The sequence below is a fragment of the Vigna radiata genome, chromosome 7 (assembly GCF_000741045.1).
Source record: "Vigna radiata var. radiata cultivar VC1973A chromosome 7, Vradiata_ver6, whole genome shotgun sequence".
Classification (NCBI taxonomy): domain Eukaryota; kingdom Viridiplantae; phylum Streptophyta; class Magnoliopsida; order Fabales; family Fabaceae; genus Vigna; species Vigna radiata.
Window position 1 is genome coordinate 9,088,638 of NC_028357.1, and position 27,612 is coordinate 9,116,249.

Consider the following 27,612-nt stretch of genomic DNA (forward strand, 5'->3'; position numbering starts at 1 on the left):
TTTTAGTTCCACTCTTTTTAAATGTCCCCACCTTGTTTCATAGTAATAGTTAGTAAATAATACAAGAATTAACTTTACATTTTTAAAACTTAATTTTGTTGAGTCCTTGGATTGATATTTTGGTCATCCCTTACTACATTAGTGGGGTCCAATTTTGTTCTGCTTTAGGCGACTAAAAAGCAGTTTAACATTCCTCCAAAATAAAGCCTACAAGCTACAAGAACTTAATGGGAAGCTAATCACCGAGTTCAACTTAAGACAAAACTTAAGAAGAAATAAGTACAAGAAACTTGATAACTTTTTGGCAAGTATACCAAATCGTTACAAGTAATATAGTGAATAGGTAAAGTATCGTTCTCCTAAGGGAATTTGTGTCACGTTATTCAATTAAATATTATTTATCAAAATCAATTTAACACCAAATGAAATTTTGATTCAGTGAACTAAAAGTAAGAAATGAACAGAATATTAAAATTTGAAATTAAAAGTTGAAGAAAGCTTCGTTGGAATTGAGTTCATGACTAACATTATAGTAACTTATCTGAACAATATAATTTACGTTCAAACATTAACATCATTGTATCTTGGTTTAATCCCTTAAAACAAGTTCTAAAGAATTATGCTTAATTATTAATTCCTTAAGTAATTAAACATAACTTTTGCATTGAGATCTGATGTTTACCAATGACTAGAAGAATTGAAACTATTCTTAGCATCGTTCCTTTTGGTTGCCTTTCTTACGTTCATACTCAAATTTACTTCCCAGTACAACTTGAATATATAAAATACATCATACTTCCGTATAATGACAAGAAAAACAAGAAAAGCATATGAGCGCGACTTATATTGAACAGGAAGATTACATCAAATGTTAGCCATTACATTCAATTCCAACGAACAGAAAATTGAGCCTATCCTAGACATCACAAACGTACTCATTTCAGCAATTCCTTGCAGAAAGTGAAGTCCTGATGCCTTGAAAGGTCTCCTGAACTTCTCCAAAGCTTTTTCGTATTTTTTTCGTGTCAGGAGATGGTTTCTGCCTTTCTGTCACGTCTTTTAATCCACTTAACTTGATTAATTCACTAAGCGCATAGGTGTGCGTGTGTTGTGCGAATTTCCTTTAATTGCTGCACTTCAACTTATGTTATTCGCTCAGCGCACAGGTTCTGGTGTGCTATTCGAATTTCCTTTTTCTGGTTGTGCGAATTTTGGCTTACGTTGTGCGAGAATTGGCTGACAGAGTCCAATTTATACATCCTTTCCTATACAATATTTAACATAACAATCTACTTCCTATTACAACTTTCACTAAGTAATAACATGAATAATTACAAAATTGAGATAATTTATAAGTGTAAAAACAACTCTTTTTCACACTTATCAAATGTCCACTTGCACAAAGACACCTATCCACTAATTAAACCTAAGACTCTATCTACCTATGCAAAAACTCGACAATTCCCACCAAGTTAAAGCAAAATACCTAGGGCAATGACGTTGATTAAACCACACCCTCCTCTCTAAAATCACCTCTCCTCTTTCTTCCAAGATACAAAGGAAACACTATATTCCCAAAAAATTTGTTTATGTGGGATCTTTTATCTTCCTTTATCTGTTTCATTATTCATTTCTACTTTTTTATGATAACAATGATTGCAACTAGTGGTGCCACAACTATGGTCACATGTCACATAACTTTGCAGAAAATAACCATATAGGAAGCACAAGGACAAACATTCACGATCAGGAAGCCTGTCTAAGATGGCAACACATACAAAGTCTGCCTAAGACAACAACACATACAAATACTGCCTAAGACAGCAGCACATGCAAAGTTTGCCTAGGACAACAACACATACAAAGCTTGCTTAAACAATAACACAAAACTTGTATAAGACGTCAGTACAAAGCTTGCCTAAGACAACAACATATACAAAGCCTTCTTAAACAGTAGCACAAAACTTGCTTCATAACAATACAAAGCATGCTTAAACACAACAACACAAAACATGCCTAAGACGATAGTTCAAAAGGCCTAAGATGGCACATGCATTAATAAGCCGACTACATCACATGAAAAAATGACCACCTATAATCATAATTGAATCTACCTACATACATAAGACAAGTAAAACATGGCCAACCACCATTTATAATTGCAGCAAGTTCATCAAATTCAATTAGTTATGTGATATATTAATATCATAAGTTTCCTTTTATATCATATATCGTAAATAGTATGTTATTGTTATTTTATTATACATACGATAAGTTTTTATTATTTATTGATATTCTTTTATACTCTTTATTTTATAATAGATTTCATGAGTTTAGAAACCCTATAAATATACATGGTATTTTTCTCAGGAAGTAGAATCCAATTGATACTTAAATCTATTCTTATAGATCCTAATATTTTCTTACTGATTTGAGCATGAGAGAGTCTTTTGCAAATGAATCTTTTCCATCAAAATCATTAAAAAATATGAGTGTTACAAACCCACTAGCTCATGATAAGATCATAGGTTGAAAAATATATAAATCCACTTATTTGATCATCATAGAAGAATTTATAACAAAATAAATAAAACACATTGAAATAAATAAAACTCATTTGAAAGTACTCGAAAAAAAAAATAATTTAAATCCATTTCTTTAACAATTAGAGAAGAATTTAGAATGAAAAAAATAAAACACAAGTACTTGCATTTCAAGTAAAAATATTTCCCCTTTATTAATTCCTACTTCCAAATTCAAAAAAAGGCTTTTCCTTTCTTGAGTTCTATTTTTCTGTATAAAAAAAAGTATAATACAAATTTCTTTTTTTAAAAAAAATAAAAACAAATGACATGGCGACGAAAAGTATTTAAGATGGGATTTTGGTAGGCAAAGAGCGTGCAATGGAAATAGTGTTCCTTAAGAAAAAAAAATGAAACAGAAGGGACATTGAGATTATCGAAAAGTGTACGGATTTTGATTATAGTGTTTTGATTGGGTTAGGATTTAAACAAAGAAGAAAAGTATAATAGAAAGATGTACTTTTATAAGTATAAAAATAAAACAGAAAGGCATGACGAAATCTTCTTTATTTGTTTGAATGTTGATAATGGTCTAAAAATCGTTATTTTCATGTTTAAATATGATATCAAAACACACCCTTTATGGTTTAGAATGAGCTTAAAATCAAGTAAAACACTTAGTTGAGTCATGTGAGAGTTAAAAGTTGGTTTTAGGGATATTATGTTTGTTTTTGCATTGTTTTGTAGGATTTTCATGAGAATTGAAGATGGAAGTGAACTAGGACGGACTTAGACTCAAGAAAGAGGAAGAAAAAGGAAGAAAAGAAGAGTCTATGAACCGCTCAGCGGCCAAAATCAGCGTTGAGCGGTTAGAGCGATTAGAGGCAAACCACTCAGCAGTAAAACTGACCGTTGAGCAGTGACGCGACCAAGGGGGAAACCGCTGAGCGGTTTACTTAGGCGTTGAGCGGTTATCTATTTTTATTTGGTTTAGATTCTGTTATCTTTTTGGTCTATAAATAGACCCAGTGCGATTCAAATTGTAATCTTTTGGCCAGCAGAGACGTCCAGAACTGTTCTACATACCTTGGAGGAGGTTCCTTGGATGCTTAGGCTCCAATCTACCAAATTTAGGGTTTATTCTTTCATTATTTTCATCTAGATTCACCATGTCCATGGTGAACTAAACCCTAGGTTGTTGGGGAACAATGTAATCTTTTGAAACTCTCTTATATCAAAATTCTTATCTTCTTTATATGCTTGCATATGCTTACTTTATCAATCGTTGGGTTTTATACCTTTGCTTAATGCTTTTATCGTTTAACTCATTCGGTAAATGTTGTTTGTCTTTATTGATACGGAGACGTACAGTAATGTCATGAACTAGGGAGAATTCCTTGATTATGCTAATACCGCCTAGAGATAGGGGTAGGACGATCAATTGTATTTTGCTTCCGTTTATCATGCATTATTAGTTACTAGGGGAGGCTAGAGATAGCAAGCCAGTAATTGGTAATAGACTCTTTTCGTCAGGAGATTGGGTTTAGGGTAGACTAAGAAAGTTTGCATGACAATATGATAAATAAGCTAAGTAGATAAGAAGAGTAGATATAAGAGGGTGGATAAGATGAAATTGTAAACCCCAACAACGCCATTCATCCATAGTCTTTTCTAGCCAATTGATTCACTGCACTTTGCATGTTTACTTTTGTTCTTTGCATCTAGCCAATTTAATTCTTTTCTCAAGTCTTATGCAATTGGTTTACATGAAAGTTAAGGCCTAAGAGTCCTTTGGGAAATGATACTCGGACTTACCCGTTTTATATTACTTGATAACGATCTGATACACTTGTCAGAGACTTAACAGATGTAAAATAGAAAAATATTAAATTTAACCATAAACTAAACTTTTTATTAAATTCTTTAAACATAAAATATATATTTTTTTTGTTAGTCTTTAAAAAAATATATTAAATTTCTTTTGATACAAATTTGTATGCCTCATTAATTTGTGAAATCCTTGTTAGAATTTCTTTCTTATTTAGATTTATTTAATTTCTTTCTTTTCCACATATATTATTCTCCGATAAATGCACTAAGCAAGTACATTCTAAAAGAATAAAGTGTTATATAAAAATATGAAAAAAAATTTCTTAGTCTGTGTGTTGTGATAGAAGAGGGTAGTTCGAGTGTCATATTTTCACGCTTGTGCGATGCAGTGGAGAGGGAAAATATGTTTTATCGTTGTTATGACTCATTGTTGAGTATAGTATATGATGTGAGATTCACCGAAGTTGTTACTCGTAAATACTTAAAGAGCGGAGAAATCAGGTTTTGTTACAATGGTAGAACGACTCAAACTGATCAGTTCTAATGAACAAGTAATATGGTAGGGTACAACGAATAGATCACTAGTTTGTGGTAATGATGTGTAAAGTAATTTGTGTATTTATTATTGAGATGAGTATTTAATACTTGTGAGTTATTTATTTATACTTATGTTTGATTCTCAGTTAGTTCATCCTTACGTTTGTTTGTTGTTTGTACAATAATTGTACAACTCTTGTCGTTATACAAAAGTAGATGATAACCCAAATAATTCAGATGTTGTATAGTGCGACAAGTTGACTGAAAGGGTATGGAAATTTACCGTTTTGTTTGGAATAAACTATTTTATTTGGAATTTTGTTTTTGTAATTAATTAGAATTGTGGTTTATTTTTTGTTAATTGCAATGAATTTTGATTTCTACAATGATATTATGATTTCAAAATTTTAAATTTTTAATCATAATAGTGACATTTTATAATAATATAATAATAGGATGTTACACAATCCAGCCCTAATTTTATTTAAAATGAATCAATGTGATTTCTTCAACTAATTTGACGTTAGTTTATAAGTTGACCACATATTAGGGATTTCGGACTTCTCCAACCTTTTATTCTAATTTTACTTATTGCACCTATCTCTACTTCCTTTGAAGTTGACTGAAAAGGTATAGGGAGTAGAAAAAATTAAGAATAAAGAATTGGAGAAACTCAAAATAATTGACATGTAATAAACTTTAAAGTAGTATCAACATAAACTTAACCAAAATTACCATATTGACTCATTTTAAAAGTTTGAGGAGTGACATTAAATGAATCCCACAAATTAAAAAAATAAATAAATAAAAACTATTAATCCTATATTAAAATTATGAGCAATTCAAGTCTAAATGCTAGAGCCCCAGATTAAATGAAGATGAGTGAAAAGAGTAGCTAATGGTTCATGATTCTAAGACTTATTAAATTCATATCTCTTATGATTGATACCAGTCGAGAAAACCAACAAAAAAGAAACATAAAGAAAAACACAAGCTGTTTTGAAAAGCAATTAATGAAATGGATGATGAAGAAGCCTTGGCATGATGCGAAGCACAAAGTGGCACATGGCAACAAAGTATAAAGTGACAAGTTGTAGCAGCAGCAATAGGTGTTGATTAGTCTAGTTTTTTACTTTTCTCTATACTTACGCATGGGAGAAATGAATAGAGATCTAGTTTGTCCCGTGTTGATTATAGGGAGGACCATTACTCTTGCTGCGAGAATCTTAACAATATTTTTATGGTTATTAAGGGCTAGAGAAGAGCACAAAAGGTGGAGCTATATCTAGCCATGGCGTGATTTTTGACCATTATACATCTTTGTTTAATGTTTTGGGATCTCTGTTCACGTAGTAGATTCAATGTCATAATCTAACCTCGGCTTTAGTGAGAATCATCCTTTTAAATATCAACCCCACGCTTGCTTCATTTTGACTCCTAACATTTTCAAGACCAAGTCAATTTTTTTGCTTCAGTTGCTCACCAACCTAAACCAGTTACCACTTTTCCATTTTTCTAACTATTCAATCAAAAAATGTATATTATTTTTCTATTATGAAGAATATGATTTCAATTATCTTGATATAACAGAGAAGCAGAATATGACATGTGGTGACAGGTGTTGACACACATGGGAACTAATTACGTGACAATATTACTATTGGCAGGCAATTTAGTATTGAAAGTTATGTGTAATCTTGTTTTGCAACATTGTTGTTTACCAGGAATGTCAGCATGTTTTGTTCAGCTTAATACTGCATAACTAATAATTTATTTTCAAAAGTTTTCAAAAAAAAGTTAAAAGAAATAAACAATTATATTTTACAAATAAGTGGAACCAAACATGAATTAAATCACTTTTCTTGAGTGTCTATACTTGGCCACCCTTGATCAGCCTGCAACTTGACAAACTCAGCCAATATCTTGATATCTTCATCTTCCAAACGAGCTCCGAATGTGCACTGACCCCGTGGCATGCACTCTTTACCAAAGCCCTGCATGGAACATAAAATATGAACAATGAAAAACAAAATATTAAGGCATCAAGTGAAATATATCAACTGTGTATATACGTGTGATAGGATGAGTTAGCTTGTTTCACTTTTCTTTAGCTTTCTTTAACAAATGAAACATACCCCAAATCTAAACTTAACCGTTTATATGATTTAAATGCACATACCCCAAATCATAAAAATTGTAATGTTTCATAAGAATATGATTTCATTTCTATGATTTAAATTAACTCCTCCAAGACACGAGAATGCATGCACACACTAAAATGTATAATGATTTCATTCTTTAAATCTACACAAGATAACTTACTGGCATTCGTCCTTTGCCATAGTAAGTGACACGATAGATCGCTTCTTCTGTATCAACTCCATTTCTGTTGAGTAACATTTGGATAATTTCAAAGATATATCAAAAAATAGTCAGAAGTTTACTGCACCTTTAGCCAGAGATCAACAAATTGTCAATTTTAAATTCACATTTGTTGATGTTCCAAAGAACGAACTCATGAAATAGTCGGTACTCAAAAGTGTATCCTTTAAAAATTTCAAAGCTTTCTTTCTCCATCATATTTTCAATTCAGCACGAGGGTGCTTAGTTTTTCTCCAATTACCTCTGTAAGTCCTTTGTAAATAGAGTAGACCCCTGTAAGTTAAAATAGTGGAAAACAACAAAGAACAACGAGCAAATTAATTTGAGTCTGCAAGGATATAAGGAGATGTCACGCATGTATAAGGGGATGCTCACCGGTTGTATTATGTTTCCACCTGCATCGTGACATCCAATACAAGCTTGACGAAACAATGTGGCTCCTCTCTGAAAATCTACGGCTTGAGCACTTGAAACTGCAGAGCACAAGAAAATAAAAAATGAATTGCATGTTTCTTACATGTAAATATTGCCTTATAATAGCTTACAAGTCCAGAAGTACTAGTTCTCAAGAGAACCTTGATTTCAGCCAATAACAAAGTTGATCCAAAACAACAAACGGATTTCAGCCACTTGGTCACACAAATACTTCGCAAGCATGAGATGAGGCCCATCAAAAAAGGAAAAAAGCAAGCATGAGATGAGATGATGAATTTTCAGTCTGTAACCCTATGCCACTTTTGTTATAACTGACAATTAGCAAGGAATCAGAATTCTGGATGTAGAGGTACGGTAAATCATTCAATCCTTGAGTACATGTTCTTTGATCCTTAAGCAACTATGCAATTTTGCAACATTTCGTAAAAAGAGAGAAATTGAGGATCGACAATGTGAAGTTGATGAAAAGAGATGGTCACAGAGTGGCTTATAGGCGAGAAGGAAACCTGTTAACCAATTAAGTACTGTGTCAAGTCAACCAAATTTTGTTTATCTCAAACTAGTTCAATACATTTTCTGAGTACATATTCAAATTGGTCCCTGAAATATGAGTGTGTTGGTTGATAAATCCCTGATTAAAATTTTCATTTAAATGAGTTCTTAAAAACAATCATCTTTTGGTGGTCAAATCACTCTGATCTTGAACAGTTTGGCCTTGGCCACTAGTTGATTCATTCAATCTTCCTCCCTTCCATTTTCCCTCCCTTTCCCTTTCCCTTTCTGGTTCCAACTCCCTTTATTTTTAAACTGTTTTAGACTTGTAATGTTTGCTCGTGAGCCTTCTCTTATAAGCATTCCTCCTCTCATTAATTCTTTGTGCATAGGGGTGAATTATGTAATTCTTCAATACTCATTGAATCGAGGCCTTTGATTCTTCATTTTCCACAACATGATCAAGTGCAAAGTTAAAGTTCTCAAGATCTTATCAACAACCTTTGAAAAAATCTGCAGCAGATTCTAAAAGTCATAAACTTGATTTTCTGTCTTGTGAGCACCACCATAGGTCTTAACCAAAATATCTCACACTTGTTTTGTTGTAGTGGCCTTGGATTTTCTTCCAGAAACAGTAACATCAACACATTGATGAATCAAGAATTGGGCCTTGGAATCCAGTTTCTTGAATTATTTATAATTTTCCTTATATTTTGCAATAGCATCTATTCCTATTTCATGAAATCCCACCTTCACCACTTCTCCTACATCTTGGAAACAGAATATAACAATTATCCTCACCCTCTAATCATCAAAGTTCTTTCCTTCAAACAATGATAAATTACTAGAAACAACATTGTCCGAACTCTCCATTTCTTCCTTTTCAAAATTCAGGTTCTTCAGTCCATGAACGCACCCCACAACAAACGAATCAGCCTAGCCCTTGATACCAATTTGTTTGGGAAGAAATCACACACACATATAGGAAGACCAAGGAAATCATAGAACGATAACTTTTTGTATTATTTTCAAATGTACATCCTTACACTTACACCCTCCCTATTCTATTCAAAGAGGTGTCTTTTACATGGTATTGACGAAAACACTAAACCCTTTGAACTGTCAAACAAACTTCTGTAATTTGAAATACAGATGCTCTAAAGTTTAAAAGGTAAAAGTATTTTTTTAAAAAGTATTTATTCTATCAATTAATCAGAAACTATAAATTATATTCAATATAACTTTCAAAGTTAATCATTATATAAATCAACACAGTTGTCCTACACAAGAATAGGATAACAATATAAGAGGTCAGTTATATTACTTATTCATTGTTCTTTTATATGTATGCATCCTTGAAGAAGAATCATGCATCGAAGATGTGTTTCTAGATTAAAATGAATCTCCCATATTTGTACATCTCATTCAATTGGGATTCAAGAAATCAGTCCTTTCAACTATACTCAATCCTCAAAACAATCGAATCTCTCTACGGTACAATTGTACTAAAAGACTCAAATATTATGAAATCCAAATTATTTTCGGTACTGTTTCGGCAGCAATGCCCGTGAAAAAAAAAAAGGATTAAGTTTGAAAAGGTGATGTATAAAACAAAGAGTGGGTAATTGCATGTTGACAGTGATGCAGTTTGAATCAAAAGCAGAAGCATTAAAGAGGAAAGGAGTGATGAGAGAACTCACGTGGAGTGGTGCAAATTGGAGATAAGACAAGAAAAGCAGACACAAGTGGAGGAGCCAAACGCTTGAACAACTTCACTTCCTCCCATGCAAGAATTGGCTTCTTTTCCCTCATCGCATTGTCCTTTTAATCAACATTTCAATAGCCAGTATTCTACTTATCAGTTTCTTTTTTCTGGGTTAACACATAACACCTTTCAAAATCACACAATGAAAGTGAGGAAGATAAGAGTGTTCTACCTTAATGGAGAAGAGGCGAGTGTAATCAGTGGAACCAGAAATCAACGAAGCAAGTTTCATTTCGTTTGTTTCGAAGCATACGAAGGGCTCGACGCGCGACTGAAACTGGATAGTGTGTCTGCAAAGGAGAGGCTGACACATGTGTTTATTTTTAAAGGCTCGTCTGCAATTTTTTAATCTTTTATACTTGGAAAACATCAAAGCTTGTTCACTTGAGTACATCTTACAAGAGTAATCTTGAGAATTTCATTATAATTTCTTTTTTATTTGAATAGATTTAAAGATAAGAGAGTGAATTTGAAAATAAATTTTTTTAATCTCTCACGTAAATCAAATCCTACACTAATTTTTATAAATTTTATTTTCAAATCTATTATCACTTACTTCTAAATATATTCAAATAAACAACAACAAAAAATTATCTTCAAATCCTTTCAATTACTCTTCATCCAATCCACTCAAGTGAACAATGTCTAATTATTTTTGGCTTAAATGGTCTCTATTGGTGAGATCAACTTTGGTTTTTTTTTTCAAGTTTTAATTTTGTCAATTTTGATTGATTTGATATTTTTTGTTTTCATCAATTTTTATTAATTTAGACATTTTTTTAACCGTGTTTTAATAGTTAATGAAAAGTGTTAGAATTTTGTTTTAATTTTTTTAATTTAAAAAAATGTTTATATGATATCACAATTTTACTTAAATTTGTTCAATTTAATCCAAATTTTTGTTATTTTATTTAATTTAATCGTTCTTCTCTAAATTAAAACTAAATTTAATTTTTATATAAATCACATACTAAAATTTTTATTAAAATTCACATTTTTACTAAATATTTCAGTATAATATATTTATATTAAAATTAATTTTGTTCTTATAGGGTCAAATGTATATCTTAAAAAGGCTTTCAAAAACTTTTCAAGTGCTTCCAACCTTCTATTTTTAGAATACTCGTCCTCTTTAATGTTCATTCTCTCTAAGACGGAAATAGGTTATGCATGCACTCTAATGTTTGAGTTAGCACATCGTATCATCAAGCAATAAATGCAATAATTAATTAAACATCATTAACATATCTCATAAGATGTACTATTTATGAATTTTTACTTGAATGGGTTTGGTCCATTTATAACACCTCATTTTAGGATGCCACGTCTAATTAATTAAGTTAAGGAAAAATGACTTCTAATACCATCACGAAAATTTATTTCATTATTGTGAAAATAATTAAAATCATGTGGAAATAACAATTAATTCAATTAGAGCCTATAATGTTAAAAAAAAATCTAAATATAAACTTTATTACTTTCTCGAAATATTATAAAAATTATCACATTATTTTCCTATGCGTATCCTCACTCTACTAAGCACCAACATCATCGGTAACATCATTTGTTTCCGTATAAAAACAATCTCACAAGTGGAAACCACAACCATAAAATGAAAGGGTGAGCTAACAAAAAAAACCAAGATAATACAAAATAACCACACGCATCCACCTTATTCAGGTATCTGTCCCCAATCCATAAAGTCAATCATATTCACATCACACAAAAAACATATTACCACAAACACTCGTCGTCTATTCCCCGTAGTCTACCATACCACCTGTTCATTAGAACCGACAATCAAACTCGTCCTTTTCCTACATCGCACAGCCGAAGAAGACCCTTTTTTCGCATTGCACGACCAAAAGAGTCATCGTTGGATTTACTAGGTACGACGAAACAACCCCACAATAACCTGTTTTAACCTCACACACATACAACCAATGACACACAATACAATCATGTTCAAATATCACACAACCAACCACATAGATCGGCGGCGAAATAAAAAAACATGACCAACAACACCTACGACTCAATAATCATCACCAAAAGCTCAACCAAATACACAAACTCTAGGGTTGATGGAATAGGGGGAAGGTGAGTGAACCACTCTAGAGTTGCCCTTTTTGGAGTGGTGGCAAAAGCCTTGCACATGATAACATCGTCAGTCATGTACAAACTGACTTGAGAGGTATAAACGACAATATGCTCATCTAGGTCAGTGTTATCGTCATATCGGTCCAAGGTAATAGCCTTCCATTGCTTAGGAAGAGGGGTATTAGTGATACCCTTTATGAAAGTATGTTGGCAACTTCCTCCTATTGTCGAAGAGTTGTGTGTCAATGGGATAAGATTATACTCGTTTTCTTCTTCATTCCCACGGACAAGACCGTTGTGAAGTGGAGTTTTTGCACCAATAATGTGTTATCACGGGTTTCTTTCTCCGTTCCTTTAATAGTCGTTCCTTTATCCTTAACCTTCCTTTTCATCTTGACATTCTCCTACCTTAGAGTGTTCATTGTTAAGACAAAATCGTTTATACATCTAAACGCTTTCATGTTTTGAAGTTTAACTAAATAACATTGAACAAAATAAGAATTTAAGAAGATCACAGGACGAAACATAAGACTTAGGCTCAAGATTTCACAATATAGAAAAACCTTAGTAAAATCTTTAGGATTGTAGAAAACATAAAAACGCCTAAATCAAATACCCAGACATAGTGCTAAACGACTGATAAGTCAAAGCGTCTAAGAGAGTTTTGCTAAATGCATAAGCTTACTATACTCAAGGGGTATTCGGTTGAATTCTTGGGAAAATGAAAAGTGTCAAGACAATGTCTTCAACAAAAAGCATTTTGGCATTAGTCTAAATGATACCGTGAGATAAAACTGCTACTTTGTCCAATGATGAAGTTCTTTCTCAATACTTGGTATCTTTAAATGAAGAAACTTAATTATTAAATGCTACCTAAACGGTAGGAAATGAAAAACATTTTGTTATTCTGAGTAAGCATTAATTGACATTAAATGATCAATAGTCAAAACACAACAAAAGTGATAAGTGATAAGAGATAAGACGTATTTGTTGCATACACAATCTACTTTATTCTTTGCAAGTAACCTACTATACACGCATCCATATACTTCATTTGAAAAATCAGAAGTGGATGTTAGAGACAAAAGAGATATTCACGAAATGTTCTTCACTTGAAGTTGTGTCTAAATGGAAGTACAACCTACTTCAATCAAAGAACTGAAAAACCAAACCTGCTTTGAGAAGTTGACTTTAACCAATGACTATAGTACACGAAGAAAGAGAAGACAGAAGAATCAAGGCCAAGAGCTGAGTTTAATAGACATTTGTCTAAGGACCTATATATAAAAGATCATTCAGATAAAGAATCAGGAGGATATCATACAACATAAGTATTCATCTTGAGAAAAGCAATCAAAAGAAAAACACAAAAAAGCTTAAAGAAAAGGAAAATATTTAAGCAGAAGAAAAGAAAATAAAGTCTAGCAATACTTTCGAGCTTCATTGTAATGCTTGTTTACTGTTGTAAGAAAGAGAGAAACAACTACGAGGGTTTAGACTGCATTGTATTGTATTCACATTCTCTCTACGAGAGTAAACGACTTGTATGCAATCATTAATTACAATTTTGAACAAAATTAAAACACTTGTAGAACTCAGTTGAGTTAAGGAAATCTAGACAAGATTGTCTAGTACTAGGACTGGTGAGAATACTTATCTAGTCTAGGGTAATAGAAGGTGATGGGTGTCGCACCCCATGCAAATTTGATTGCATAATAAGAATGCAGTATAGTCTAGGAAGTGACTCCTAGGTCGTCTCTCAAGGACCAAACTGTGGTTCGAGAATCAGGTTAAACACACACAGTGGGGGGGGGGGTTGAAAGTGTTCTTGCAAGGAAAACTAAATTAAATTAAAACTAGAAATTAAATACAAGCAAACATAATCGAAAACATTAAAATGACTGAACAAAGCATGAAGACCGAACAGTCCTACAGATGACCGAACAGTTCTACATTGAGATCGAACGATCTCTAAAGCAAGTAGAGAAATTGGAAAAGCAGGAAGATAAAGATACCGAACAGAATAAACACCATAGTGAACTGAAACAATAAACTGAACATAATGGACAACTTAGTGAACTGAAAAAAAAAAAGTAAACTGAACAATGCAAAAGATAAATATCCAAATGCAATTAAAGCTATTAAAAATGCAATGCTTAAGCTAAACATTAAAAGCAATTAATCATAGAAATAGTACTACAAGAAAAGAAGGATGCGGGAACAAATGGCAAATAAAAAAAAAATTGACGTGGACAAATTTAAAATGCAATAGAGAAATAAATAAAAAATATGCATACCAAATGGAATTTAAAGTGTAAAAGCAATATGAAATTAAAGTGGAGAAACCAAATGGGGTTTAAAGCACAATGCAGCGAAGAAGTCAATTGCAACTAATTCTATTAAAATACTATTACGCTAAAAAGTGAATGATGATTTTAGTAGCTAGCAATGCCATTCATTATTGAGAAACAATGCAAGGAAAAGTATGAAGAAAAGATGCGTGAAGACGTGAATTAGATTGGTGGAAAGGTAATGATAACATGGAGAAACGTGAGTGATGAATCAATAAAATAAGTTAACATTGAGCATGAACTGTAATGTAACGTTAATGCAATAGAAAACTTAAATCAATCTCGGTGGAAGCTTGAATACAATATAAAAAAAACCTTCTTGAACTACAATTAAAGGACATTACAATGCTGCCAGTGTGCTTCCCAAGATAAAAAAAACAAGTGAATACAACGTTTCAGCCGTAGCCCTCCATTCGCGGCTTCTCCAAGGAATATTTGATTCTCTCCAATTGTTCCAGCCAGCCAAAAAAATCTGAGTATGGGGTGACAACTGGTAGCTCTTTCCCCTAGGACCATGTGTCCTAAAAATGGGTGGGGTCCACCCTAAAATAAAAGGAAACCCTAGGGTGACAAGTGTCTACTACTTGGGCCCATCATATTTTTGCCAACAATGGCCCATTGTGCAAAAGCTTGTCCAAAAAGTTTAAACAATTAAATTTACAATACAACTAAAATTTAAAATGTCTAATTTGAGAGTCTTGAATTTATTTGGTGTCCTCCAAATGTCCCAATTTGTGTTTCCAAAATTTTCCCTGAAAATAATAATGCAAATAATTAGCTCAAAAAATTCAAATTAATTAAAATTAGAATTTCCAGTCAAATTAAGCCTATTTAGGAAAAACGGAAAAATACAGGATAATTAAGCACAATTCCCTGATTAATTTTAGCACAATAAACTAAGTGAAATCAATAAAATATCAACTCATTAGGAGGTTATTGGCTGATTGAGAAGACTAGGAGTGGTGAGAATACTCATCTAGTCTAGGGTAACAAGAGGTTATTCGCTGATTAAGAAGATCAGGAATAATGTGAATACTTAATTGTAATCTTGTTGAATATTATAGTGGAACCTTCTGTGGAGGAGACCAAACGTAACTCAGTTAGAGTGAACCAGTATAAAAACACTTGTGCAATTGTTGTTCATCTTATTGTCTAAATGTTTTTCTCATAAAACCTACAATTGCATTTTTATTTCAACGTACAAGAAACTTCTGCTCTGAATGATTCTTATTCAACTAAGGAAATTCTCATAAACACTGTACGTTCTAAATAGCACATTAAAAACAATTTTCATTCAAAATCATTTACCAGGTCAAGCGTTTAAGTATTCATTTGTTAAATCCAAAACTCGATAGACGTGCTATAGCGGAAGGTTGCGAAAAGAATTTTCCATTAACACTATTCAAACCCCCTCCCTTTTAGTGTTATTTAGATACTTCATTCATCTCCTTGACACTTCTTTTCTTAAATTCGGTGAACTCCTACTACATCTTCACTTGGGCGTCTAGGATAGCAGCTATATCAGTCGATGAGGGTCTTGCCTCTTTTTCTCCAACCATCTTGCTTCTTGCGGGTACCATAAATGCTTTCTTCACAAAATACAAGTTAGCCCCATAGTGGGTGCCATTTGTTCATACAAAGTCGAGTGTGTACCCTGCGAAGACTTCCAAAGACTCTTCAAGTGCTTTCAACCTTTAATTCTGGTCCTGAGTGCTTATTCTCCCTAAGACAGAAAGGGGTTGTGCCAATAGAAGATACTTTGACTCTTAAATTAGCCTATCGCATCATCAAATCACAAATTCAGTGATTAAGAAAACATCATTAACATACCTAGTAAGATGTATTATTTATATTTATAGTTTATAATTTTTTATTTGGATAAACCTTAATCCTTTGACCTAAATATCGGTTAACTTTTGAATTATTATAGTTAACCATGAATCACGGTAATTAAGTGTTTTATGTAATGTTCTATTTGGTTATAAAAAACACAAATTTATAACAAATTTAATATATTAATCTTAAAATCAATTTATCACTCATTTGTTTTTATAAGAATGTACTGAGTTAAGTTACCGTTGTCTAAAAAACCAAAATCACTTATTTTTAACTTGTCTTTTTATAGACTACTTTTTAAATATGATCTATTGTACCACTCGGAAAGAAAATTATAACTAACTGTAGAAATTTTTGCATTCAATACCATGAAACTTAGAGTGATATTCTCTATTATTTTATTTTCTTATATATATATATATATATATATATATATGAAAAGTTTAAAATGTAGCTGCTAGAAGACATTAGACTTAGATTAGAAGAAAAATGGTTAAACATTAAATATTTTTTTATCAACTATTTCGTCAAGTTATGCTGTTTAAGTTGATAGGCTATTTTTGACTTTATCCAGCGGATTTGACATGTTGCAAACTAAATTAGTTTTATTTTTTCTATTCTTTCATGCTAATTAGTGTCTTATAATAATCCGTTGTACAATTATGTTGTCTTGTGAAAATTTGTCTTGAAAAATATAATTAATTTAAATAAAAGAGGTAGATGAAATATATATCATTAAAATGAATATAAACATACGAATGTAGACAACATATGGTTCATAATTAATGACGAGTTTACTCCTCATTATTCAAACGTTTTAAAATTAAGATTTATTTTGTGTAGAACTCTAAAATTTTCCCGTTTGTTACTTGTTTTTACAATTTCATGAAATTCAAAACTATTTGAGGGTTTGTTACCTCGTACAATTTGATTATTTCAACACAACAGAAATTTAATGATTTTTTATTGTTGTAATGTTTGATAAAATACAAATATATTTATGAAGTGAATTTCATGAAAAACATTAAAATTAATGATTTTTTATGTAACGTTTATTTTTTATTTTTTTTTGCAACTGACTCAACGAATTTGTCATATAAATAGCATTGAAATTTGTTTCATTCGGTTTTTAGGCACAAATATGGGTTGTGCTATGCATTCTCAAGCTTATGTTATGCTTTTCATTATAATTTGTTGAAACTAAAAAAAAAATCTTCAAGGTATTTTTTCTAAAACCATTTTTTTAAAAGGAAAACATTGAGGTTAAACTTAAGAAAGGTGGGGTGGAAATAGTATTGCCTGTTTAGATATATGATTGAAGCTAGAAAATTAAAAGTTTAATTAGAATGTTAAAAATATATTTTTACTAAAATACCCTTGACTTTATAGTTTTTGTTTTCAAAGGGTGATTAATGGTAACCATAATAAATATGACAAGTGGCAATTCATTATTTTCTTCAATTCCACGCTATAGTTTCTCTTCTTCAATCTCTGAACCTTCCCGTGCAACGCAGAGTTGCGCTGGAACACTTATCCTGAAGAAATAATCATTTTACGGAAAAATAACAGCACCTTTTCCCCAAATCATCCAAAGATTCCAAACCCTAACTCTTGATTCTTGATGGCGATCTTGTTGGGCGAAATTCTCCAAACCGTGGAGCTGTGGCTCAAATTGATGAAAAAGCCACAGCCGGAGGCCTACATCAACCCTAATCTCGACCCAGTTTTGCTGGTTCCCGGTGTCGGCGGCTCCATTTTACACGCCGTTAGCGACCCCGATGGGAGCCAGGAGCGCGTTTGGGTTCGTTTCCTCAGTGCCGAGTACAAGTTGAAGACCAAGCTTTGGTCGCGTTATGATCCTTCCACCGGTAGACCTAATTTTTCATTTTACATAAATTAAGCGCGTTGGAAGTTGAAACTGATGCTGTTTTGTTTCATCTGTTGCTTATTTATCTGAAGATGTTTTGTGATTAAAGAAAAGTAAAAAGGTTAAATGTGATCAGCCGTATGTGTTATTTTTTTCTTTAAAAAAAATGTAAAATTGCAGCTTTATGTGGTAAAATACGGAATTGTGCTGTGTTTTTTTCTCCCTTACCTATAATTAATTAATGGCCATAGTTAGTCAGGGAAACAAGAAATTGTATGCTTGAAAAATGATGTATGTGGACAAACAGCTTAATTAAGTTTTTGTTTGATAAGAGTTATTCCAGTGAGAGTTTATCTCTTTTGAAGCTTCCCCATGAAACTCGATGACCATATGTTTGGTTTAACATGTAGCACTATTTGATTCTCATCAAGCAAAAGCTATAAATAGTAGCTTCTGAGTTATAATTTTTATTTTATTGACATGAAAATGTCACCTGACTCACGAATTTGATGTGCAAACAAAAGCTAAATAAAAAGCTTAGGAGCCACTTTCAAAAGCTTAACTACATTTTTAGCTACTTCTTAGTCAACAATCAATTTTAAGCTTGTGTTCTGTATGATAACTCCAAACAAGCTCTGCAGAAGCTCTTCTAAATGGACCCAAATTGTACTCTTCTGTCTTTAATGCCTGCGCGTACCCAAGCTTCTGTGCCTGCCCAGTTTATTTATTTCTTTACTGAAATCATTTGTGTTTTGTGCTGAAGAGTGTGCTATGAAAAAAAATTGAGATTGGTGATCTGAACATCCACAATAATCTTGTTTGAAACCAGGAAAAACTGAGTCCATGGATCGAAATTCAACCATTATGATTCCTGAAGATAGGCATGGACTGTATGCAATTGATATTTTGGACCCTGACTTGGTATGCCTGTTTTATACTGAGTTTCTTATATTTACAACGCAGATGTCCAACCAATTTATTCATGAATCGTATATAATTCTTTTGAGCAGATGATTGGAAGTGAGGGTGTGTATTATTTCCATGACATGATTGTTGAAATGCGTAAGTGGGGATTTGAAGAGGGGAAGACACTTTTTGGCTTTGGATATGATTTTCGCCAAAGCAACAGGTAGCTAATTAAAGAAATTCAAACACCCTACTCTGCACATATGTACAATTTATGAGATTATTTAACTACATCTTTCTCCATGTAAAAACTATCTAATGTTTATTATGGAATTGATTCTTTGTAAGGAATTCACTCGTTTTATAATTTTTTTTTTATTTTTATTAAAGGAACATTTTTCTGAGGAAGTGAAATTTTGATAAGCCTAAAGTGAATTGTAATTGTGCAAATGGAATTTAATCTGATTGATGTCTCTCAAGTGTTTCTTTTGATTATTGGTTTACTGGTGGTTTGATTTCTCACCCAAGGATAAGGTCTCTAACAAGTATTTACTCAAACAAAGTGAAGGAAATTTTTCTTACAACTTCTCTGTTTATATCATTTAGGTTGCAGGAAACAATAGATCGGTTGGCTGCAAAATTAGAGTCAATTTATAATGCTGCAGGGGGGAAGAAGATAAACATTATTAGTCATTCTATGGGTGGTCTTTTGGTCAAATGCTTCATGTGCCTGCAAAGTGATGTAACACATCTGTTAAGCTTCTTATTTTGGTTTAATTTTATCTACTGCCGATACATGACTATTTTTTTGTTGCCTTCCTCAGATTTTTGAGAAATATGTTAAGAACTGGGTTGCGATTACTGCACCATTCCAGGGTTAGTAATTCTATTTTATATTTATCGAAAGTATGGAATTATAATTAAGGATATTTGATGAATGATTCTTTTAGCATTTCAATGCAATTTATAATGATAGGTCTATTAGAAATTTGTTTTCCTTGTTTAGTATATTTGAAGGCAGTGCCGTATTTTCTTCATATGCTTAAATAGTTAATGGAAAAACGCAGTGCATAATAGATCAGTACTATCTTTTCACTTGATTTAACCTAGATATGATTTGAATTGTATTATTTAATAATTTTCTTTTATTGCTTTCATGTGTTCTGTTTTAGCTGGTTAAGGGTTTTCTATTTATTTGTTTTTGCAATGGAAAGTGCATGATGGTGTAGTTGTACGATCACATTTATGCAGGTGCACCTGGAAGCACCAATGCTACCTTTTTAAATGGAATGTCATTTGTGGAAGGATGGGAACAGAACTTTTTTATTTCTAAGTGGAGCATGCACCAATTGGTATATATCAGTTATTTGTCTTCTGGATTTGTTCTTTGAATTTGTTTATCAACTGTCTCGGCAATTTATCATTACCATTCAGCAATGGCCACCGGCCGAAGTGTGGATTAAGTGTTTATTAACCAGTCTTAAAATATTGAAAAGCAGTGATGATGACTTCTTCCTGAAATCAAAGTCAAATAACCGAATTGCATAATTACTAACCACACTTCACAATTATGTTTTCTAAAACTATGATTACTTTAGAAGGAAAAAGAATTCAGTGCCCTAATGTGGTAGAAAAAAAAATATAATGGTAGTTTCTCTGTTATTATTTATAGTTCTGTAAAAGTTATTTTATTAATGGATTGCTTTTCATCTTTTGTATGATCTTCTGATATAGTCTGCATGTTCTGATTTTCCAGTGTATGTGTTGTTGGATGGTCTTCTCCCTTTCTGTTGTTTGTGCTGCTCCCTTTTGAAAGATTATCTAAAGCATAATCTTGCATTGTTTTTGTATGCATTTGTCTTGTTTTGATTAATTGTGTTCTCTCTTTCTGATTTTGGTATTTAGATATTTCAGTATTGTAAATTATTTATTTTCGTTTGTTCCAATCACAGCTTATTGAATGTCCATCGGTGTATGAACTGAGAGGTTGTCCGAATTTTCATTGGCAACATGTTCCTGTTCTGGAATTGTGGCGTGAGAGACATGATTCTGAAGGGAAATCACATGTTGTTCTGGAATCATATCCACCATGTGACAGTATTGAGATTTTGAAGCAAGCTCTTGTAAATAACACTGTAAGTTACCTGTGTTAACTTGCACAGCATGAACAATAATTGAACTTCGTTAAATTTGAGTATGAAATTTCGATGAAATTGAATGCATTATAGTTTAAATTTTATTTTTGGAGCATCAGACACTTTTTGCCATTGACTAGTAAAATCGACAAATAATGATTAATGGATAACTTGGGATGGAAGAAATCATAATTTAAAGATGCTTTGCCTTTTTCATATCTAGAGATGAACTTTGGAACTTTAACTTGGTCTCTACCCTCTCCTAGTTTAAGGAAATCTTTAGAGTAAATTACAGTAACACCCCTTTTGATTTCTTGACATTGCACACAACCGCTGCACTTTTCTATTGTTCATATCAACTTCACTTAATGATTTTCAAGCAATAAAAGGGTTAGCTTAATGTATAAAGGGTGTTAGTGTAATGCATAAAGGGTATCAGTGTAATGTTTTTAAAACAATTAGTTAGGCAGTGAACGGGTAGAAGAAATGATATTGGGAGAAACTTAATAAAACTGCAGGGAGTGTCAATTTAATTTACTCATCTTTATTTATTCCAGGGTCGGTGAAAGTGGAGTGGTGGATTTCTTTAGAATGCATTTAGGAGTACTAGTGTTGCTATTCAAGATCTAGTCATCTAGGATGTTTATTTATATATAGCTCTAACTGTGATCCAGGTTAATTATGATGGTGAGGATATACCCGTGCCCTTCAACTTGGATATCCTTAATTGGGCAAACAAAACATGGGAGATTCTATCTTCTGCCAAACTTCCCTCACAAGTTAAATTTTACAATATTTATGGGACCAATCTTGAGACACCTCATAGTGTTTGGTAATACCTCTATCAATTCTTTGTATGTTATCATAGTTACCCTAGAACTTGACGCAACTATTATTCTACAGTTTTGGGAGTGGGGACAAGCCTGTCACAGATCTGCAAAAGCTACGTTATTTCCAGGTCAGTACATTTGTGATTGTGTTAAATACTTGTTTCATGATTCATGCTTTGTCTTGAATGAGACGGAGAGTTATATGGTTATCCATTGCCCAGGTTATGCATTATTATTTTTATTACTCTGAAGGAAAGTCCGGATCCATCTGCATTTTGTCCGTCTGTATTTGATTAGTCAATAAACTGTAGGCTAAGAGAATTGTTAAATTTAAAAAAATTGTTTCTAAAGCCCTTGTGGTATGCCTGACTTTGGAACACGACAACCTCTTGACTTCATAACGTTATCTCACTTATCTTTCTGGTGGGATATAGTTCAAGTATTTTTAATTGATAATTTTTTATGCTAAATCTTTGTAAATTATATATTCTCATCATATGTATACTTTTCTTTGCTTTGGTAGCCCATGCTTACTTTTATCTTTCTTAACATCCAGGCCAAATATGTATTTGTTGATGGAGATGGAACAGTTCCTATAGAATCAGCTAAGGTTTGCTTATTTTCCTATATACACAATCCTTGTCCAATTGATATGTCTAATCTAATCACATGGTAGTTTTCTTGATATTATGTGTATTATGTGGCATTACTGTTAGGAGTAATTGAGCTAAAGCCCAAAATATATTTTGATTAAACCTAAATGCAGGCTGATGGTCTTAATGCTGAGGCTAGGGTTGGAGTGCCAGGTGAACATCGGGGTATCCTTCGGGAGCCACATGTATTCCGGCTTATCAAGCACTGGCTGAAGGCTGGAGTTCCTGATCCTTTTTACAATCCCCTCAACGACTTTGTGATTCTACCTACTGCTTTTGAAATTGAGAGGTATAAAGAGAAGGGTGTTGAAGTAGCATCCCTAAAAGAGGAATGGGAAATTATTTCCAAGGACCAAGATGACCTGAGTAATAATACAGCAGATAAAATGTGCTCCATATCAGTTTCACATGAAGGAGCCAATCAATCTTACTCTGAGGCTCATGCTACCCTGGTTATTCACCCAGGCACTGACAGTAAACATGTTCAACTGAATGCTCTGGCTGTTTCAGTTGATGCCTTGTGAATCACATTCTGTTGAAGTACGTCTAACTTAGAGTGGAGGGAATAATTTCTACATAATTCATTATGGTTGGCATCTCTTGTGTATATATAGTGATATTCTTTTGATTTGCTGTGCCATATTCCCCCGTTTCATGTATGATATTTGTGAACCTTCTGTATCTGTTGTGAAAATGAATCCCATCTTCCTGACATTCTTGTATATAGTATGTGAATCGTATGAATCAGTTATGAAAAGTGCGCCATATTTGTGACATTCTTAACTTCCTATGTCAATGGCGGAATACTATGTATAAAAGTTGTTCGTTTTAGTATATACTTTTTGCATTTTTGTATGTTTTTCTCCAGTATGTTTGTATTTAATTTTTGTTCAAAGGAAAGTTTATTTTCATTAAAGAGGAAAACAAGAATGGAGGCAAGGAACTTTTTGAGTCCCATTTCCTGCAACTATAGTATTTCTTGGTGGTATTGGAAATGTAAAATATACATTCCCAATAGTTGACGAACATTAATGCAAATAATTATTTAAAAACTAGTATTGAAAAAAATTGTTTGGATACAGACATCGATGAGAAAAACAAGTTAAGTAGAAAGTGTTTGTTAATTCTTTGGTTTGATGGCAACAGCTTGAATGATAAGTCCAGTTTTCCAGATGCCACCTTCATATTCATACATGGAGATCTCCATCTCGCCAACATCTTTTTCAGAGGCCACAAACTCACCTACTCGAACCTCTATCCACCTTTCCCTTGACTTCTCCATTAAATTTTCTCTGTGCTCTTGTTTCCTCCCTCCAGGAAGAACAAGTCTAACATTTATAGGAAATTCCCACCCTTCAGCTGAATCTTTCAACATCACAATAAATGACACTTGATACAAAACTCCTGGTGAAACCATTCCAATCTCAAATTTCCCATGCACTTCTAGCCAGCATACCTTTTTCAGTTTAGCCAACTCTATCATCGTGCCACTGCAACACACGTAACAAGTTTATCTAGCAAGTTGGTATGAATAAAAATCTAAAGTATGCATATATTTATATTTATAAATTTATCTTATTTTTAGTCTAATCAACATTATTATAAAAGAAAAACTTTTTATACAAGTTGAAAATTAATTTTTATATTGATTTCTAAATCAGTATAGAATAGAAGTACATAAAGTATACAATTTTTTATACTAATTCTGCAAACAAGTTCTTTAAAGAGAAAAATATAAATTTATATATGATTCAGACTTTTTATATCGATTTATTAATCAATCGGTATAAAAAGTATCACATTTTATATTGATTAAAAACTGGCATAATAAATTTTATTTTTTATATAGGTTTTAATTGATATAAAAAAAATATCATTTTTTATATTAATCGAAGAAGTATAACATGTTACTTTTTATATTGATTATAGCATTAACTAATATAAAAAAGTCACATTTTTATTTTCAATAACAAGTGTGTATGTACTACTTATCACATACAGACTTGAATAGAATACAGACATATAAAATCCATAACAATTCATATAAATTAAAGGAACAAAACAATAAGTACCTCATACTATTTACATATCTAATAATGCTTCATAATCTCGTTAGACAATAAATACATCATCTAATATTTGTACAAAAAAAAATATAACATCATCTTTTATAAACATCTAAAAGGAAAAAGGTATAAAATATTACTATAAAAAGTTTATTTACACTAATGCAATATTGAATTTAACAAGTATTATTATTAGTACTTTAAGAAAACTCTAAATACAGTGTCGAGATAATAGATGTTTACCTTTCTTCTTTCTGTTGTTCCCATTTCCAATAGTTTTGATTTTCTGCCCAGGTGATTGAGAGTGCTCTTGCATACAACACGAAACAGTTGCTGTTGGACTTCTTCTCTACCCAATATTTCTGTGCACAAATAATGTTAATCACACCAAAGATTGTTCAGTAAGTAAATCATATAATCTTAAATTGAGTTATTATCTCAAACTCTAATTAACAGCAGCAACCTAAAGGATAGTTCAAATAATCATAAAAAGAAATATCGGATCACCTAATTTCTACTATCACGCACGAGATGTCTATACCTCGGCGTGAAGGAGGTGTATTGAAAGTCTCACATCGATTAGAGATAAGACCAATTTATAATATATAAGTGAAGTGTAAACTTTACCTTACAAACCAATTTTGTGGAGGTTGAGTTAGACTTAAAATCCATTTTCTAAAATGATATCAGAGTCATGGTTAAAGCCTATCTTAACAATATTTCTTGTTTCTCGGGTCGCTATCGGATCACTCTTCGACATGTGAGATGCAAATCTCACCATACAAGCTGCTTTTGTAGGATAAGAACTAAAAACCAATTAAACTTCTCCTAAGGTGCTTCTTATAGACATGTCCATTTCTTTAAAGAGCTAACATGAACAAGTTAAATGGTCAATCAAGAAGAAGAACTTAGTTTGATTTTATAAAACTGAGATTTATACCTTTATATATATATATATTAATATATTTGTTGTTAAATTTCCAATACCCTTCTATTATATTTTTTGTGTAGGAGAGGTATTAATAAATAATATGATACTATAGACTCAAGTACTGAACAATAAATTTTTCTAAAATATATTTTAGATGATTGTAACACCATCTTAAAAAATAGAATTAAGTCTAATTGAATTATAAAAGATTAGTTTATAAAGTAGATACTTTGAAACTAGATGAAATTGAACTTGCCTTTGTTTTGTGAGCTAAGAACACCCCAGCATATAGCTGATCCAACAGCTTTCCCCGGTTGGAAGAATTACCAACCGGAGAGTCTGCATCTTTGAGTATATGTTCATAGTTGTGTGGGATCGCTCCTTCAAAATTCCATGGTTTCACTGGCATCGAAGATTGAGTCTCATTGGCATTATTTACCATCTTTGTGGTATTCTTGGAGGATTTTGTGTTGCCTTCAGGAGACAACGACCATGATACTCTTCTGACATGTTCATGTGATTGTATTTGTTGCTCTTGTTGTTGCTGTTGTTGTTGATGATGTTGTGAGTGTAGCTGAAACTGTGGTTCCTGAGATTGAGAAGCACCCATTTTTTATTCCTCTACTTTCCTTCCTAATGTTCTAATTATATAAGGTTTAGAACTGATTCTATGTTACCTCTCAACCATTGTTATTGCTTCTTCTTTTTTTTATTCCATATGCTCTATATGATAAAGGAGAGATATATACAGCTTATAACCACTTAAAGCTTTAATTAATTTTTAAAGGGTGAAATATATGTTTGTAGAAATTTGACAATATTCTTATCTATTATTTATTATCATATTTATTTTTCTTTTCCTCCTTTTCTCATCTCTCGTTGTTTAGATCCGAAAACAATAATTTTGTTATCAAAACTTGAAATCCTCGTAAACTTGAAGGGTATATCGAAAAAACGAAAAAGAGAATAGATTAAGAATAATTTGTGTGAAATTAATTACTTTTTTTATATAGTAAATATTTTTGATGATAGTGAATAATAAACGAGATAATTAAGTATATTTTGGGAGGAGTGTTATTCTTTCTGGAAAAGGAGTTTGGTTTTATACCATTTTGAAAATATCTATTTTGGAAATTTAAAATTTAAAATTTTTGAACATTTTTAATAAGATTTTTGTTGAATTTATCTAGAAAGCTTTATCCGGAAAGCATAAGAATATTTTATAAAGCTGTCTGGAATGTCTTTAAGCAAGAAGTTCAACTAATGTGTTATATTCCTTCGTCAAAAGAATGTGAAAGACAATTCACAATTCTCCGTTAAAGGATAAACACACCGTTGCTGAAATTGATTTACTTGGGTTTTTTTGTGAAAAAAAACATAATCTTAAATAAAATAATTTTTAAAAATTCCTTTCATTTAAGTTGTACAAATAATACATGAAGAATACAAGTTGATTAGGGTAAAAGCATTCTTAAAATTATTTTTATATGACGTTTTTTTAAACACAAAATAAAGTTCAATTTGTTCATTATAGATAGAGTGACAGAGTCGAAATGGAAGAATAACTAAAAAAAGTATATGATGAACTACAATTATTAGGATTACAAAACGAACAACAACTTAACTTTGAAATGTTCTGAAATTAAGTATATTAAAAAAAAACACATTTTTTTAAATAATCAATTATAAAAATGTAAAGCGTAATAATTAAGGATAACAAAGAATAACAAAAAAAATCCATAGATATAGGTATACGTGGATAAAATTCATGTGATAGTTATTATCCGTAGGATATTTATTATCTACATATAACAAGTAGTGGGTGTTAAAATATTCGCGTGTCGATATTAAATCATTTGTTCCGATACTCACTACCTGCAAAAAATAAAAATAAAATATTAATTTTTATTTTTTAAAATTAAATTTAATTAAAAATAAAATTAATTTATATTTTATTAGGTTAAATTTAATCAA

The 27,612-nt window shown here is 31.8% G+C and overlaps 3 protein-coding genes across 3 annotated transcripts; 1 reads left to right on the plus strand and 2 right to left on the minus strand.

The window, feature by feature from the left end:
- Positions 1-6,574: 6,574 nt before the first annotated feature.
- Positions 6,575-10,289, minus strand: LOC106767279 (cytochrome c6, chloroplastic). The gene is made up of 6 exons (XM_014652133.2): positions 10,136-10,289; positions 9,899-10,019; positions 7,647-7,744; positions 7,513-7,544; positions 7,212-7,275; positions 6,575-6,883 (listed from the first exon to the last, which is right to left on the minus strand). Exons 1-6 carry the CDS (start codon positions 10,274-10,276, stop codon positions 6,743-6,745), a joined length of 597 nt encoding a protein of 198 aa, XP_014507619.2. The 5' UTR covers positions 10,277-10,289; the 3' UTR covers positions 6,575-6,742.
- A 7,406-nt stretch (positions 10,290-17,695) lies between these two features.
- LOC106768502 (lecithin-cholesterol acyltransferase-like 4) lies at positions 17,696-23,424 on the plus strand. Its single transcript, XM_014653688.2, has 11 exons — positions 17,696-18,118; positions 18,947-19,038; positions 19,128-19,246; positions 19,630-19,765; positions 19,848-19,899; positions 20,275-20,375; positions 20,976-21,158; positions 21,833-21,990; positions 22,062-22,116; positions 22,545-22,598; positions 22,755-23,424. The coding sequence occupies exons 1-11, from the start codon at positions 17,872-17,874 to the stop codon at positions 23,163-23,165; spliced, it is 1,608 nt and encodes a 535-aa protein (XP_014509174.1). The 5' UTR covers positions 17,696-17,871; the 3' UTR covers positions 23,166-23,424.
- A 249-nt stretch (positions 23,425-23,673) lies between these two features.
- On the minus strand, positions 23,674-26,284 carry LOC106768503 (protein PHLOEM PROTEIN 2-LIKE A1). Its single transcript, XM_014653689.2, has 3 exons — positions 25,895-26,284; positions 24,951-25,069; positions 23,674-24,131 (listed from the first exon to the last, which is right to left on the minus strand). Exons 1-3 carry the CDS (start codon positions 26,246-26,248, stop codon positions 23,762-23,764), a joined length of 843 nt encoding a protein of 280 aa, XP_014509175.1. The 5' UTR covers positions 26,249-26,284; the 3' UTR covers positions 23,674-23,761.
- Positions 26,285-27,612: the final 1,328 nt, after the last annotated feature.